Source organism: Archocentrus centrarchus, chromosome 11, assembly GCF_007364275.1.
Source record: "Archocentrus centrarchus isolate MPI-CPG fArcCen1 chromosome 11, fArcCen1, whole genome shotgun sequence".
NCBI classification, from domain to species: domain Eukaryota; kingdom Metazoa; phylum Chordata; class Actinopteri; order Cichliformes; family Cichlidae; genus Archocentrus; species Archocentrus centrarchus.
Window position 1 is genome coordinate 12,080,807 of NC_044356.1, and position 14,730 is coordinate 12,095,536.

The window sequence follows — 14,730 nt, forward strand, 5'->3', positions numbered from 1 at the left end:
TGGGTACCCTGAACTGTCATTCGGCGAATAAGCGCAAACAACAGTCAGGACCCGTTCCCCAGCCCGAAGGCGCAGGGAAACTACCCTCTCGTCCACCGGTGAAAACTCCGACGTACAGGCAGCAAGCCGGGGGGATACAAGAATACCCACCCCAGCTCGCCGCCTCTCACCGAGGGCAACTCCAGACTGGAACAGAGTCCAGCCCTTCTCCAGGAGACTGGTTCCAGAGCCCAGGCCATGCGTTGAGGTGAGCCCAACTATGTCTAGCTGGTATCTCTCAACCTCACGCACTAGCTCAGGCTCCTTCCCCACCAGAGAGGTGACATTCCATGTCCCAACAGCCAGTTTCGATAGCCGGGGATCGGTCCGCCAGGGCCTCCGCCCTCGGCCACCGCCCGACACACATTGCACCCGACCCCTACGACACCTCCTGCGGGTGGTGGGCCTGCAGGAGGGCGGGCCCATGTAACCTCTTCGGGCTGCGCCCGGCCAAGCACCACGGGCTAATGCCTGGCCACCAGATGCTCTCCCTCGAGCTCCCTCCCCAGGCCTGGCTCCAGGGTGGGGCCCCGGTAACCCTATCCCGGGCAGGGTAAACTGTTCCCTTGTTTTTTCCCTCATAAGGGTCTTCTGAACCGCTCTTTGTCTGGACCCTCACCCAGGACCAGTTTGCCATGGGAGACCCTGCCAGGGGGACAAGCCCCCAGACAACATAGCTCCTGGGATCACTGGGACACACAAACCCCTCCACCACGATAAGGTGGCGATTCACGGAGGAGAATATTAAAATCACCAACTATTAAAATCTGATCATAGTTAAGGCAGCACTTATGTTTAAAACCCTTGAATTCAAGCTGAAAATCTGCACTTTAATCAGATTCAGTTCAATTTTCAGTTCAGTTTTATTTATATAGCACCAAATCACAACCATCACCTCACAGTGCTTTAAATGTAAAGCGCATAGGATAATTACAGAGAAAACACAATTGTCAAAATGATTCCCTATGAGCAAGCATTTGGCGACAGTGACAAGGAAAAACTTCCTTTTAGCAGGAAGAAACCTCCTGCAGAACCAGGCTCAGGGAGGGGCAGTCATCTGCTGTGACCGGTTGGGGTGAGGGGAAGTAGACAGTACAAAAGACGTGCTATGGAAGAGAGCCAGAGATTAATAATAACTAATGATTAAATGCAGAGTGGGGCATAAACACATAGAGTGAAAAGAGGTGAGTGAAAAAGAAATACTCAGTGCATCATGGGAACCCCCAGCAGCCTAGGCTTATTGCAGCATAACTAAGGGATGGTTCAGGGTCACCTGATCCAGCTCTAACTATAGGCTTCATCAAAAAGGAAAGTTTTAAGCTTAATCTTAAAAATAGAGAGGGTGTCTGTCTCCCAAATCCAAACTGCAAGCTGTCAGTACTCTCCCTGCAGCATTTTGAATCAGCTGGAAGCTTTTCAGGGAGCTTTTAGGACAGTCTGATAGGAATGAATCACAATGGTCCAGCCTAGAAGTAATAAATGCATGAATTAGCTTTTCAGTATCACTCTGAGACAGGATGTTTCAGATTTTAGAGATATTGTGCAAATGACCTATCTCGTTTATTTTGTAACTAACTTGTGAAGCACTTTGGTCAACTTGTTGTTTTTAAATGTGCGTTAGAAAGAAAGAAAGAGAAAAAAAGAAAGCAGTCCTACATATTTGTTTAATATGTGCATTGAAGGACATGTCCTCCAAGATGCTTCACAGTGTGGGCCAAAGGCCATTTTGGAGCCCCAAAAACTTGAAAGAGTGCCTTTAATGTGTCCCCCAATGCTAAAACGAAACCTAGACCCACGGCTGCCAAATGCTCCCATTGTTGTACCTGTTACATAACCGCCTGCATGTCTCTCCTCACCAACTTTTAGTGACTGTTCTTTCTTTTCTTTCGTTTTCGAGCATCTGCTTTGACATAAACGACTTTAAACACGAACTAACAGATCGCCTGCGGCCCGAGCGCCACTTTTATTCGCTGAGAGCTCGGCCCGTCACGCACCACCAGGAAATGGAGGAGGATGATGTTGCTGAGTGTGTCGCTACAGCCAGCGGACGCGCGCAAACACACACACACAGAGGCAGCAGAACTGGGAGGAGAAAAGCAACAGCAGGCAGCGACAACTTTGAGGACTGCGAGGTTAGAAGCTCTGCAAACTAAATTTTCTACATTTTTGTACCTTTGGGAGCTTCCAGCACGCAGGGCTTTGCTTTGACAAGCTTTTCCGCTACGTGTGGAGCTGCTACAATGTTTCATTTGTCACTTAGTCACCGGGATTTGGAGCGGAAGATGGGCAGGGCTGCAATGCGTTTGCGACTATTTCGGGTTTAGAAAGGGCAACTTTGCGCTTGATTCGCTTTCATTTTTTAGAAACGTTTTTTTTCTAACCGCTGTCTCCTTCTTGTTTAAGGTTTCGTGCAGCAGCAGGTGAAGATGAGCGACGCCACTCAGCCCAAACTTGAGCTTTTTGTGAAGGTAAGAGGCTGAATGGGCACGGAGAAGAAAAGCATCACACCCAGAAAGTGACGTGGGGAGGACGACATTATGTGACACGAGTTTATTTAGCCGGCAGAGCTTTTCTTCCATTATCTTATCGTTCCATCAGCATGTGCAGCAGTGTGTCTTTGTTACAAGCTCATAACTTATCTGATAGCTACACGGTCCTTAAAGTTGACTTAAAGCCACCTTTTTAATTTCCGCGCAGCATTTGTTGTAACATTGATGTCAGTCGCACCCCTCTGCTGACTCACCTGGCTTACAAACCACTGTAAGGCTAATCTAATTAAACGCACATTAAGATAACAGCCAGGCGACTTTAATCTATATTTAGTATGTTGGCCAGGCGGGCTAATCCCATTTTCTTTGAGCCAAAAACATGCTGTAACATACTAACCAGTGTGCCCCCCCCTTCACTCATAAAGATTCCTCTGTGTGAACATGTGCACCGCCCTCTGCTTCCCCCACCACCGCTTCTTCTTCAGGGTGAAAGATGCTGTTGTAACTTCTCTAAATCGACCTGTAAACTGTAGGTTCTCATGAACTGTGGTTAACTACAGTAGGCGGCTGCCTGATTTCGGGTGTTTAGGTCATGGGGCCACGTTTCAGACTCTATCGTTTCCTGCAGTGGAGACATGCATCGCCTGTTTTAAGGCCTGGTGCTGCAAGCTGTACTGGAGTATAGGAATGACATATGCTCTGGCTACGGCTGCATTAATATTAATTTTGGGGTTAATCAGCTCATTGTTTTTCCAGTTGATTCATAAGTAAGTCTATAAACTGTGCAAAGCACCGTTTTGTGCAGACTAGATAATGTAATGGCTGTAATCCAGGTTAACTGATAGTGAGAAGACAAATGAGAAAAGCTGAAAAACCTCTCTTGTGTGACTGGTTGTCATCTTTCTGATTTAGAAGGCACAAACTGGGATTTCTTTTGTAAGCAGCCTGAACAAAACTTGTTTTTTAGTACTTTTTTATAGCAGCCGTTCCCTGCTGCTTAGTTTTTTGCTTTCAGTTGTCGATATGGTTTGAGCCCTTCGAGGACTCGTGTGTGGTAATGTGTATATTTGAGTCAGAAATCCTTCGTGCTGACTTTGCAGGTTGGTTTAAGGGTGAAAAGCACAGGTGCACACGTTTTTGCAGCAGCAGTGTGCAGGATGTGCTGCCACATGTGCAGCAGATGTGGAGCAAAGCAAAACGTGTGAGGTGTTAGTGCTTTTATTTGTCATGATCACATCAGCTGGACTTCTTTGCATATAGGAACGGTTGATCTAACAAAACAAGACAGATTGTTGAGCATTTTATGGACCCAATTATTAGAAAAATAATTGGAAATATTACTGGAAGATTAAAGTAGCAGCTTATTCTGTTTTTGTTTCCCAGGCAGGAAGTGATGGTCAGAGCATCGGCAACTGTCCTTTCTCTCAGCGTCTCTTCATGGTGCTGTGGCTGAAGGGAGTCACCTTTGACGTTACCACGGTGGATATGAAGAGGTGGAAACAGTTGCCTTTCACACACACTGTATTCCTGCTTTTGTTTATTCTTTCTCGCTCAGTAATGCTGGCACAACAGGGGAATTTCCACCTACATTTTTAATGGCCTTAAGTGAAGTGGGTATTTTAAAAAAGCCATTCAGATATTTGGTGTTAAAAGATAAAACGCTCCCATGCTTTGTTTTTAGGTGAAAGTTTGACACATTTTAGCTGCACACGTGGGTAATTTCACACAGCTGTAAATCTTTCCACTCTTGTTTTCCTTTCTTCTTCTTTTTTCCTTCCATTTCGTTCCTTCTTTCTGACTCACTCTCTCCTCCATCTGTCTTTTGGGCTTTTTCCATCCACTTTCAGGAAGCCAGACATCTTGAAGGACCTGGCACCGGGTGCTCAGCCACCCTTCCTGTTGTACGGCAGCGAGGTGAAAACCGACACCAACAAGATTGAGGAGTTCCTGGAGGAGCATCTCTGCCCTCCAAAGTAATTGCTTCCTTCATGTGTTCACCAAATAACTGTTGTTGTCTCTTTGTGCTGATACAGATAACTCTTATTTTCGAGTGTGAAACTTTTTTGATCTCTGGCATGTTTTGATTTGCTGCTTCCTTGTCTGATCTGATAACAATCTGAATATCTCGGCACTTTGTTGGACAAAAATAGCTAAATATGGCTCAGGGAGCATCCAGCAAAGATTTCTTTTTGGTTGTTCTGCATTTTGCAGCAAGATGCAATGTTTTGTAGATGAGTGAAAAAGAAATCCCTGCACACTGACTCCAAGCCACCAGATTTAAATCCGAATTGCTTCATCAGATTAAAATGAATCACTTAATTCTGGATTTTGCAGGTGCTTCTGTTGCAGAACCAGCAATAAATAGATTAATGATAAAGAAATCAATGGTTATTTGCAGTCATATTCATTGACTTCTTGCAGTTCACTGTAATTAATCCATGTGAATCATATAAAAAAAAAAAAAAATTCTGACCTTATTGTCACACATGATTGGACACGCAGGTATCCCCGTCTGGCTGCTCGTAACCCAGAGTCCAACACGGCAGGCCTGGACGTCTTCTCCAAATTCTCTGCTTACATCAAGAACTCAAACCCTCAGGCCAATGAAAGTAAGTCAGCTCCACTCAGAAGTATGGTGTGTCCATCCTTGCAATAAAGTAATATTAGAATAGTACCTGGTTTAATTTTGGTGCTATTTTTAGCATCAAATGCTGCTGAGCTGCTTCTGTCAAGTCCCCTGATGGGCTGAAAATCAGCAGGGAGCATCTTAATAACATTATGGTCTGAGCTCAGAGTGTAAACAGGTCACCTGCTGCTCTTTGCGTGCAGCCTTTCTGACCTCCTCTCTCCTGTTGGTTTAAAAAAATTTTCTTGTAGTTTCCTTAAAATGTAAAGTCCTCTCCATCATTTTAGGAACCCTCTTTTCATGTTTAAACCAGTGTTGAATATTTTCTATGTGTGCAAATGTGCTCAGATCTGGAGAAAGGCCTGCTGAAGGCTCTGAAAAAGCTGGACGACTACCTCGGCTCTCCACTTCCTGACGAGATCGACGAGAATAGCGCTGATGAGGTCACTTCCTCGTCCCGCCCCTTCCTGGACGGCCAAGAACTTACTCTGGCTGATTGCAACTTGCTGCCCAAGCTCCACATTGTGAAGGTGATCTTGTGGGGTTTTTTTGTTTTTAAAGCAGCGCAGCATGGAGTTGAGAGATTATAAGGATGAGTCGATGTTTTGGTTTTTTTTTTAGTCATCCCTCTCTTTCTTTCTCTTTGCAGGTGGTGTGTTTGAAATACAGAAGCTTCACCATCCCTCAGTCTCTGACAAACCTCTGGAGGTACCTGAATGCCGCGTATGCCAGGGAGGAGTTCTCTTCCACCTGCCCACTTGACGAGGAGATCCATATCGCCTACTCCTCTGTAGCTAAAGCTCTTAAATAGGGGTAGAATGGGGTTACATGTTCTGAATATACCAGCAGAGCAACATAGGAAAGCACAAAAGTACACACACACACACTCATGAACATTCGCTCCACAAGCAGCATGGTCGATCTTTGTCCTTGTAAAGTATGAGCACTGTTACACCTGCGGGGTAATTTGTTGCGTCCTTATACGCTGATATCACCTTTCACAATCTTGGCGCTAGTTTACATTGTTTTATCGTTTCGGTCGAGCAAATACAGGACCCACGTGCACAGAACGTTTTGACCTAGTTAAAGTTACTCCGCTGACCAGCTCGTCCACATATCACGTTCTCTTGGTTGTCGACCATGTTGTTTGCGGGAGCACACGTCCACATTGTCACACTCGTCCACATTGTCACACTCGTCCGACTACAGCCTTGCTCGTGTACCGTTTCACTATCAGCAGACACACACTGACGCTTCCCGCTCCTTTCTTCTTCCAAACAATTGCTGCAGCATGTTGTTGAGGTTTTGGGAGCAATTTCAACACACACAAAGCTGCCTGATAGATCAAACTTTCACATGTAACCTTGTAAGCTTCCCTCAGGCTGATTCAAATCTTGTTTCTCTGGTTAAGGAAGTGAAATATGCATAATAGCACCAGCTCACCTGCCAAAGAGTCTTTTGTAGTTAACCTGTGATCGCTGATGTATCGCGTGGACTTTATTTCATTACTGAGGAAGCAGGGCCTTTTACAGTACAGAATTATATAATTTTTCTAATTAAAAGCCAAGTTCTGTGTAAGTGTTAGTCATTTATTCTTTGTATTGTACCTCAGAGAGGAAAGAGGTACATACCGGGTTTCACCGAAGAGCTGAAAACAGTTACAGAGACAGGAAACTGTTTCAATAGAGGCGGGCTTCCCCTTTCTGTACTCCCACAGCAGGCGTGAAGGATTATTTGAGATTACTAAGCTTCCATTTGATCCGCTGTGAGGGCCTGTTGCCAGTAATTTATTCAGTGCTGCCCATTGGGTATTGAAGGAGGCTGTGGATGAAGTTATCAAACTGCCTTCTAATGCCGCCCACTCCGTTTAATGTAAATCAGAGGGTGGAAAAATGTACAGGAAATGATTTCTTTTTAATATAGATGTGGGTCTAATGTTTAAACATTAAATTCTTTTTATTTTTATTTAAAGACTAAGGCTGGATTTATTTTATATTTTTCCTTACTGTCAGTTAATCCCATGAAAACCTTTCTCAGTACTTTCTGCTTTTAATACTTTCAAATTTTAGTTTGTACAAAATATAAAATTTGCCATTAGCCTTCCTGCTAACATTATTGGTGTTGGTTATCCAGTGTGCAAACAGTGTAAGTATAGTCACTGTGCTAAAAAGAAACTACAGAAATGAAACATGTTTGTAACCACCATGACATCACCCATTTGTTTGCTCATCTTGAGGATTCACTCGTTGTCAAGCTTTGAGATGAGCGTTTCTTTTCTTTTTTTTTTTTTTTTTTTTTTTTGGAAGCGGATGTGACACGTTAGGGCCAGGTCTGACTGTAAAACTTTGCATTCATTGGCTAATGTCTTGTCAATAACATGCGATTAGCCAATGAACATCCTGGATAAATGTTTGACCAAAATTTGTAAAACTGATTTATTCATTTATGGTACTTTCAGCTGCTCCCAGATGGTTCTGCGTATTTGATTTGCTTTTCGGTCTCCCGGTCTCAAACAGTGGCTCTTTCACATGTGAGGTGAATGTGTTAACCACTACATTATTGAGCCACACTGATGTTTTATTTAGAATGACCCAAAATTAGCTCATCAGGAAAGTTTACAGAAGTTGGGCTGTTACCGCATTGACTTCTGTAGAACTGGAGGTCTTTTTCAATCAGTGGAGTTGCCCCCCTGGTGGCCATTAAAAAGAATGGCACTTTAAGGCTGTTTCCTGTTGGTTACACTTTCCCTGAAGCTACATCCTTTTTTTTTTTAGTTTGTTTTAATATTCTGTGGTTAGTTTGAATCTGTTGCCATGCTACGTAACAAGCCAAACATATAGAGTTTCAACACATCTGCAGTTACAATATAACCGGCATGTTGTAAATGCTCAGGATATAAACTTTTATAATCTACTGGTTTGCTTTTTTTTTTTTTTTTTTTTTTTTTTTTTTTTTTTGGATTTGCATTTGCCACCAATGTACCACATCAACTTCTGCGTTTACTGTCCAGCATCTCCTGTGCCTACGTGGCAGAAAACAAGCATTTTGGCATTATAATTAATTGTAGGTTAAATTCATTGTTGTTTTCATGGGACTTGCTGACAGCAAAAATATACCTGAACCAGCCTGATCCTTTAAAAGCCTTGTGTCCTTAGAGATGCCCCTGCGGATTAATCCACTCCTGGATAAAGTCCGCTAGTCTGAAATTCCTGTTTAAGTGACTTGAAATGAACTCACTGGGAGGAACTGGAACTAATGATAACACGCCTTGTCTGATTGTGGAAGCAGCTTGTGTGGGATTTTATGAAGTTAAAGGCACATTTAACATTTATAGAGGCTGCTTTCAGGGACGGGCTCTGTCAACATGTACATGGGTATTTCTCTTTGGGTTTTGGACTTTTGTCCAGATAAAAAATGAAAACAGCACATTTGAAAACTCTTTCCAGGGTTGAAGACTTTGAGAAGGAAAACAGAGACAAAGGTCTGCACTTTTAACTCCTTACTGTTTGCAGGCTTCTGATTGGCCAGAATTTTGGATTTTCATGTGGCTGTTTTTCAGAACAAAAGCAGAAAACTCGTGTTTTAAAAGAACATCCATGTACGTGTGGATGGAGCCGTCATTTGTGCTGTAAACATCTTCGTTGCGTGTTGTGTGTCTCAGATCAGGGTGAAACTCACTGACAGAAAAAAAAAAACAACCTAAGTGCAATTTAAACAGATTTGAGAAGACAATCTTGTACACAGTTTGATTTTTATTAGAAATACATTGGGAGCAAAGTTGATTATTTTTCTACAGAGGTTGCAACCCCTCCTGGATGAAATGCTTGGTGTTGATCAATATGATGATGATGATGCATTTTACTTGACTGAATCGTTGGATTTTATCTATTTTTTAAAGCGGACTAATGTTTAAAGGGATCAAGTCTGAATAATTTCAGTGCTAATATATTGTAGTATTTGTTCTCTCCATGTGTCGAAGAGTTGTTCACTTCTTACTGTAGGACTTGATGTCATTTCAGGGACCACTTAACATGTTAAGTTAGACCAGTTATTAATCTGCATAGTTTGTTTCTCAGTTAACTATTTTTTAACTCTATAAATATATATAAATGTGTGTCATCCATACTGTTATCCATACTGTGCTTTCCACTTTGTTTCTTAACCATCTGCGTTCCCCTACAAATATTTTAGCGTTTATTGTCTTTTTTTTTCCCTCCACACTCTTTACCATCATGTAGTCAAAAACAGCTGCACTTCAAAGTCCACAGGATCAAAAATAAATGGTGTGGACACTAAATCATCAGGCTTAAATCAACAATCGAGAGAAACTAATAGCACAGCTGAATTGTACTTTAAACCTCTTACAATGTAACATTTATTATGTCCCAATAAAATATCTTCATATTAAATCAGTCAGTGAGGAATGTTTCATTTTTAAATCTTTAACAAGGGTTAATAAGACTTAAAAGGGCTCGTCTTCACCACTCAGGCCAGCAGGAGGCTCAGTGCAGGCAGCAGGCAGAGCAGCTGCCCCGCCCAGCTGAGGGTAGCAATGGACACAGCGCCGTTGCACAGGTCGGTTTCGCAGCACACGTTGGTGTAGTTGAAAGAGGTGTCGGAGGCATATTTCTGTCCACTCACGTTGCACTGGGAGGCGATGGCGCAGCTTTTCTCATATAACGTCAGCTGTAGTTCGCCTGTGAGAAGAGAGGGGTAAAAATATTGGTATCTGCATGTCTTCAAAAAATATTCAGTTTTTCACAATCGATTGTGCACACAGGAGGATGCTTAATCCTTTTTTTTTTTTTTTTTGCAGTATTTCAGTCAGCAAGTGTCTAATGCAGAACAAAGTACTTTGGACTTCACACCAAGTGCAGCTGGAGACAGTTTGTACCTACATCTGCCCGTCTAGCCCATTTCCATTCACTTAGGCTCAAGCATGAGAGAATTTCAGAGAGTTTAAATGTCAAAGGTCACAGCAGCCTAACAAAACAGTTTTAGCCATAATTCTGGAATTTGGGAACTTTTATGACAAACTTTCATACAGGATGAAGTTCTGTATCTTAAACTCAAGTCTGGAAAGATATAAATGTAAACTACAACTTGACTAGTTGCTGAAATCATTCAAACATGAGGCAGTAATTTCAGTTAACTGGCTCTTATTGCTCATCATTAAATAAATTGTTACATATAACTTTAATCATAACTGAAATCCAATTGCATGTTCATGCTTAAACAGGTATTTAAGTGCATTATGTGTTATCCTAAAGACTTTTTATAAAATTTGAAATTTAACATTGTGATTGCTTCAAAAAAACTGTGGAAGCAAAGAAAACCCTGAATGCTTAGTTTTAGTACTTGAATTTTAGTACCTGGATGGCAACAATATAGACTCACCTGCCATTTAATTGGATATATCTGTCCAGCTGCTCATTAATTCAAATCTAATTAGCAAGTCGGTGCATTTAGGCAGGTCAAGACAATCCACCAAAGTTCAAAATGAAGAAAAAAATGGGATTTAAGTGACTTTGAAGCTGATAGGAAGGCAACAGTGACCCAAATCACTACTCGGTGCCACTCCTGTCACTGAAGGACAGGAAACTGTGGCGACAATTCACACAGTTTGACCAAAATTGGACAATAAAATATTGGAAAAAAGTTGCCTGGTCTGAGGAGTTTTGATTTCTGCTGCAACATTCGGATGATAGGATCAGAATTTGTGTTGTGTTGGCGGTGTAATGGTGGGATATTTTCTAGGCACACTTTGGGCCCCTTAGTACCAACTGAGCATTGTTTAAACACCACAACCTACCTGAGTATTGATACTGACCATGTCCTTTATGACCATAGTGTAACCATTTCCTCATGGCTGCTTTCAGCAGAACAATGCGCTGCGTCGCAAAGCTCAAATTATCAGACTGGTTTCTTGAACATGAACTAACCAGCATTGCAGCGTTGGTGCTGCCGGTTAGTTGTCAAAGGAACGAACAGATGACAATGTTACATGCCACACAGATTTTCATACATGCTGCTCACATGAAAAACTGGGAGTATTTGTGGGAACGTTTTGCCCCACCCAGATACCCCGGAGCATTATTTTTAGACGTAATTTGATGACATCACAGGCATTATTGAGCTGACAACCGGCCTGGTGAGAAATGGTGCTGAAGTCCAATCGGGTGAGTCATTATTTCACCTGGTTTTGTTTTCACATTTAAGACCTTGAGAAATGGTTCAAAGTGTAGAACACAAAGAGATCAAACAGGCCTTATTGTATAGTTTGTGTGTGAGCAGTGACCAGAAGCTGAAAGCTTTGATTTATAAATAGAACTTTAGACTCAGTATTAATATTATCTTTATAAATCCTGCACTGTGCATTTCTCTGTTATGTTCCTCAGTAACCTTCAATAAAATTAGGTTTTATTTTCCAGTTTGAGACTCTTAAAAAAAAAAAAAAAAACCCTCAAATCTAATAAATGCAGACAGATCTGGGTCTTACCTTTTCTTCCTGACGCTACACTCGAGAGGCAGTGCTGCCCTGCTGGACACTCCACAGGAAGAGAGCAGTCCAGAGGAGAGATGGACGGAAATAAACAGGTGTAACAGCACAAACAGGCTGAGGGACAAAAACATTGCAGGTTACACACTATCAGCTGTAAAATTCTAGGAGGGAGACCAACAACAACAGTTTAATACGCCAACATTGTATCGGCTGACAGTCACAACATGAAAGATTTGGCTCATAAGGAAGATACAGTAGCTGTTAATTTGATGATGTGTCTCCAAAAGAAGCCGAAGTCTTGCTGCTTAGAAGATATATGGATTTGGTGCTCCCTGGTGGACAATCTTTGTAATGAAGACACTTTCTGGATTATCTTCAATGATGCTTTTGGTTTCTCTAAACTGCAGCACCTTATGCTTCAACAAACATACAGATGCTGCTGATTTATCTGGGAGAGGCCAATATTGGATTTAATGATTAACTTGTCAAACAGTTCATTTGATACTAAGCATTAGTTTGTGGAAAAAATAATTCTGTCACTGGGTCACCAGAGACTGTCATAACAGAAACTGTAAAACCAAATTGCCAGAGTATTTTTTTTTAATAAAAAAATACAGCTGTTCAAACTCTTCATATTGAAAACCAGAGTTATTATAGTATTTAACAACATAATGTAATTCCATCACTTTTGTGGCATTAAATTTTCTTACTTATTAATTTAATTAATAGTTTTTTAAGCCAACACAATGTGGTTCACTACCACGAATCATGTTGATAACAAAGTGTAAGTTTATTTTCAACACTATGAAAAAAACAAGCTTCAATTTAAAATATTTTGTCATGTTGTAGGTATATTGTTATCAGCGTTGACTTTAATTGTCAAAGAAATGCAAATAATGGCATAAAAATCTAAAAACTGTCAGTAACTGTATGTACAGTGTGCATAGCAGTTTTCACACACACTGAAGCCCTGAATAGCTCTTGCCTTTAATCCAGAGGAGCTGAACTTTAAACATACTAAATGCCTGAACCTGATCGTTCTCGAGCCGTTTAATGCCAGCTCTCTTCTGTAAAGTTTGAACACGTGAGACCAGAGCAGGAAGTGAGCGTCACGCGTCCCTCCTTCTGCACGTTCTACTCGGGCACCACCCTTCGCCAAACCAGAGTATTTACATTAGTGAGGATGCATCTGATGCAGGGAATTGGCTATACTTGCACAGTGTCCAGATCTGATTCTCCCAACATTATCCAGAGTTATACAGCTTTAATAGTTCACATCTGAACTGTTTGTAGTTAAGTAATAGTAATAGTATTTTACCATAAGTAGAGAAGTTTGAACTAATTTAGAATTTTCTATTCATGACTAAATCTAGTTATTCTACTTACATTTTAAGATTCTTGTAGTATTCTTCATTTATGAAACTTAACATTTAAACTGTCATCTCCAAACTAGCAGTCCAAAGTTGAAACAGTCAAACTCGTTACAAGGAAAGCCTCACATTGGAGAATAAATATGAAATGTTCGATATTTTTACATAAACAGTTAATTATCAAAAGTACTTTTAACTAAAATCAGCACTTCAACATTTCTTGTATATATATATATATATATATATATATATATATATATATATATATATATATATAGTTTAGGCACTGCGTCTTAATCTAATCAAATGCCTTTTTAAACTGTTTACACGTTTGTATGAAAGAGTTCAAATTTGTAACTGAAGTAACCAACGCAAGAAGAGTGTTAAATTTGATCTTTTCATCTCTGAAAAACAAAATGAAAATGTGCTTGAATTTACGTCACTGAAGAAATTTGTACTGGATTGAAACTAAGAACACTACTGATAATAAATCCAGCTCACATTGAACTAACTTCAACAATTTTACCATTTGAATCAAACTACAACAGGGGAGCGTCTGCATACTGTAAAACTCTGCCCTGTTTAGAGTCTCCTAACTAAAGAGGCTCCAGATGAGGGGGAGAAAGTTCTCTTTATGTGAACTCATTAAATCGAGCATGTAGTGTCTACAGTTACAGTCTTTTTAATAGTAAATTCCTTTGTTGTGGTTCCTTTTTGAGCTGCAACAGGACATCTTGCATTAAAAATATGATAACTGCGGGAGAGTCAGATCTCAAACATTAACATAAAAAGATGTGGAAGTTGAACATCAGAGGTTGATTAAACTGTGCAAGTTTCCACAGAACAAGCTCTGCAGACTTTGTCCCTGTCACTGACGCCAGAAATTAATCTCCAGTATTCAAAAGTATTTGAGTTTTTTCTTCAATTATAAAAGTAACTGAAGACAATTGAATGTTTTTACATACCTGCCAAAGGAAGACAACACGTGAGAATAATTAAGAGTTGTGAATGAGGCATGATTCTTCCTTAAAAGTCCCTCAGTTTCAGGCTAGGTTTTTCTAAACCAGTCTCCTCCAAGGGCGTTACAACTCTTTAACTACTTGATGTGCTGCGTTCCTCAGCTCATTCACATATTAAAATTTTTTCGTCTCTTCTAGGATTCTTTCGTGTTTCCATTAATCTGATAAAAGGTGCCTTTTTATGTTGTCAGCACCCACAGGTCACCTGAGTTTTTCCCCTCAGTCTTTACTTATTTGTGCTTTCATAATCCTCAGGCAGACTCCTCCCTGAAACCTCTAATTCAATCTGGAGAGTTAATTGTGGGCAGCATGGTTACGAGCAGCTGAAAAAAAAAAATGAAGCGTTATTCATGTATTTGGTGAGTGTTTATGTATTAATGAAGCTCAGGAAGCCTTAAAAACAACAGGATCTTCATCCATTGATTTGATGAGCAGATAATAAGGTGTTATTAGAGAAAGTGAGGCACGATGGAGGGAGAAAAGGAAGTGCGCATGTGTAACGGATCTTACTGGAAAGGACAAGCAGGAGCCGAGGACTCCAAAGTCAAAAACATTTCTGCAAATGTGGGAAAATAATGACATAAAACACTTGTATTTTTTTTACAATGATTTATCTGCATATAAATTCATGTTAAAAAAACAAAGTTTTTTGAGTCTTTTCTTTTTTCGGTTGTTGATTTGCTGC

General features: G+C 40.8%; 2 protein-coding genes across 2 annotated transcripts; one reads left to right on the plus strand and one right to left on the minus strand.

Moving 5' to 3' along the window:
• The first annotated feature begins 2,058 nt into the window (after nt 1-2,058).
• clic1 (chloride intracellular channel 1) lies at nt 2,059-9,566 on the plus strand. The gene is made up of 7 exons (XM_030740803.1): nt 2,059-2,171; nt 2,443-2,507; nt 3,912-4,021; nt 4,376-4,501; nt 5,031-5,137; nt 5,503-5,684; nt 5,804-9,566. The coding sequence occupies exons 2-7, from the start codon at nt 2,466-2,468 to the stop codon at nt 5,963-5,965; spliced, it is 729 nt and encodes a 242-aa protein (XP_030596663.1). The 5' UTR covers nt 2,059-2,171; nt 2,443-2,465; the 3' UTR covers nt 5,966-9,566.
• Nucleotides 9,567-9,611: 45 nt separating this feature from the next.
• On the minus strand, nt 9,612-14,260 carry LOC115787976 (lymphocyte antigen 6H). Its single transcript, XM_030740804.1, has 3 exons — nt 13,992-14,260; nt 11,654-11,770; nt 9,612-9,851 (listed from the first exon to the last, which is right to left on the minus strand). Exons 1-3 carry the CDS (start codon nt 14,041-14,043, stop codon nt 9,640-9,642), a joined length of 381 nt encoding a protein of 126 aa, XP_030596664.1. The 5' UTR covers nt 14,044-14,260; the 3' UTR covers nt 9,612-9,639.
• Nucleotides 14,261-14,730: the final 470 nt, after the last annotated feature.

What these genes read in the sequence shown, in the direction of transcription:
- clic1 (XM_030740803.1), top strand. Translation starts at nt 2,466, where the DNA reads ATGAGCGACGCCACTCAGCCCAAACTTGAGCTTTTTGTGAAG. An exon ending in ACCACGGTGGATATGAAGAG is followed by an intron (nt 4,022 to 4,375) that starts GTGGAAACAGTT and finishes ATCCACTTTCAG; the next exon opens with GAAGCCAGACATCTTGAAGG. An exon ending in AAACCCTCAGGCCAATGAAA is followed by an intron (nt 5,138 to 5,502) that starts GTAAGTCAGCTC and finishes AAATGTGCTCAG; the next exon opens with ATCTGGAGAAAGGCCTGCTG.
- LOC115787976 (XM_030740804.1), bottom strand. Translation starts at nt 14,043, where the DNA reads ATGCCTCATTCACAACTCTTAATTATTCTCACGTGTTGTCTTCCTTTG. An exon ending in GTGTTGTCTTCCTTTGGCAG is followed by an intron (nt 11,771 to 13,991) that starts GTATGTAAAAAC and finishes TTTGTCCCTCAG; the next exon opens with CCTGTTTGTGCTGTTACACC. An exon ending in TGTAGCGTCAGGAAGAAAAG is followed by an intron (nt 9,852 to 11,653) that starts GTAAGACCCAGA and finishes CTCTTCTCACAG; the next exon opens with GCGAACTACAGCTGACGTTA.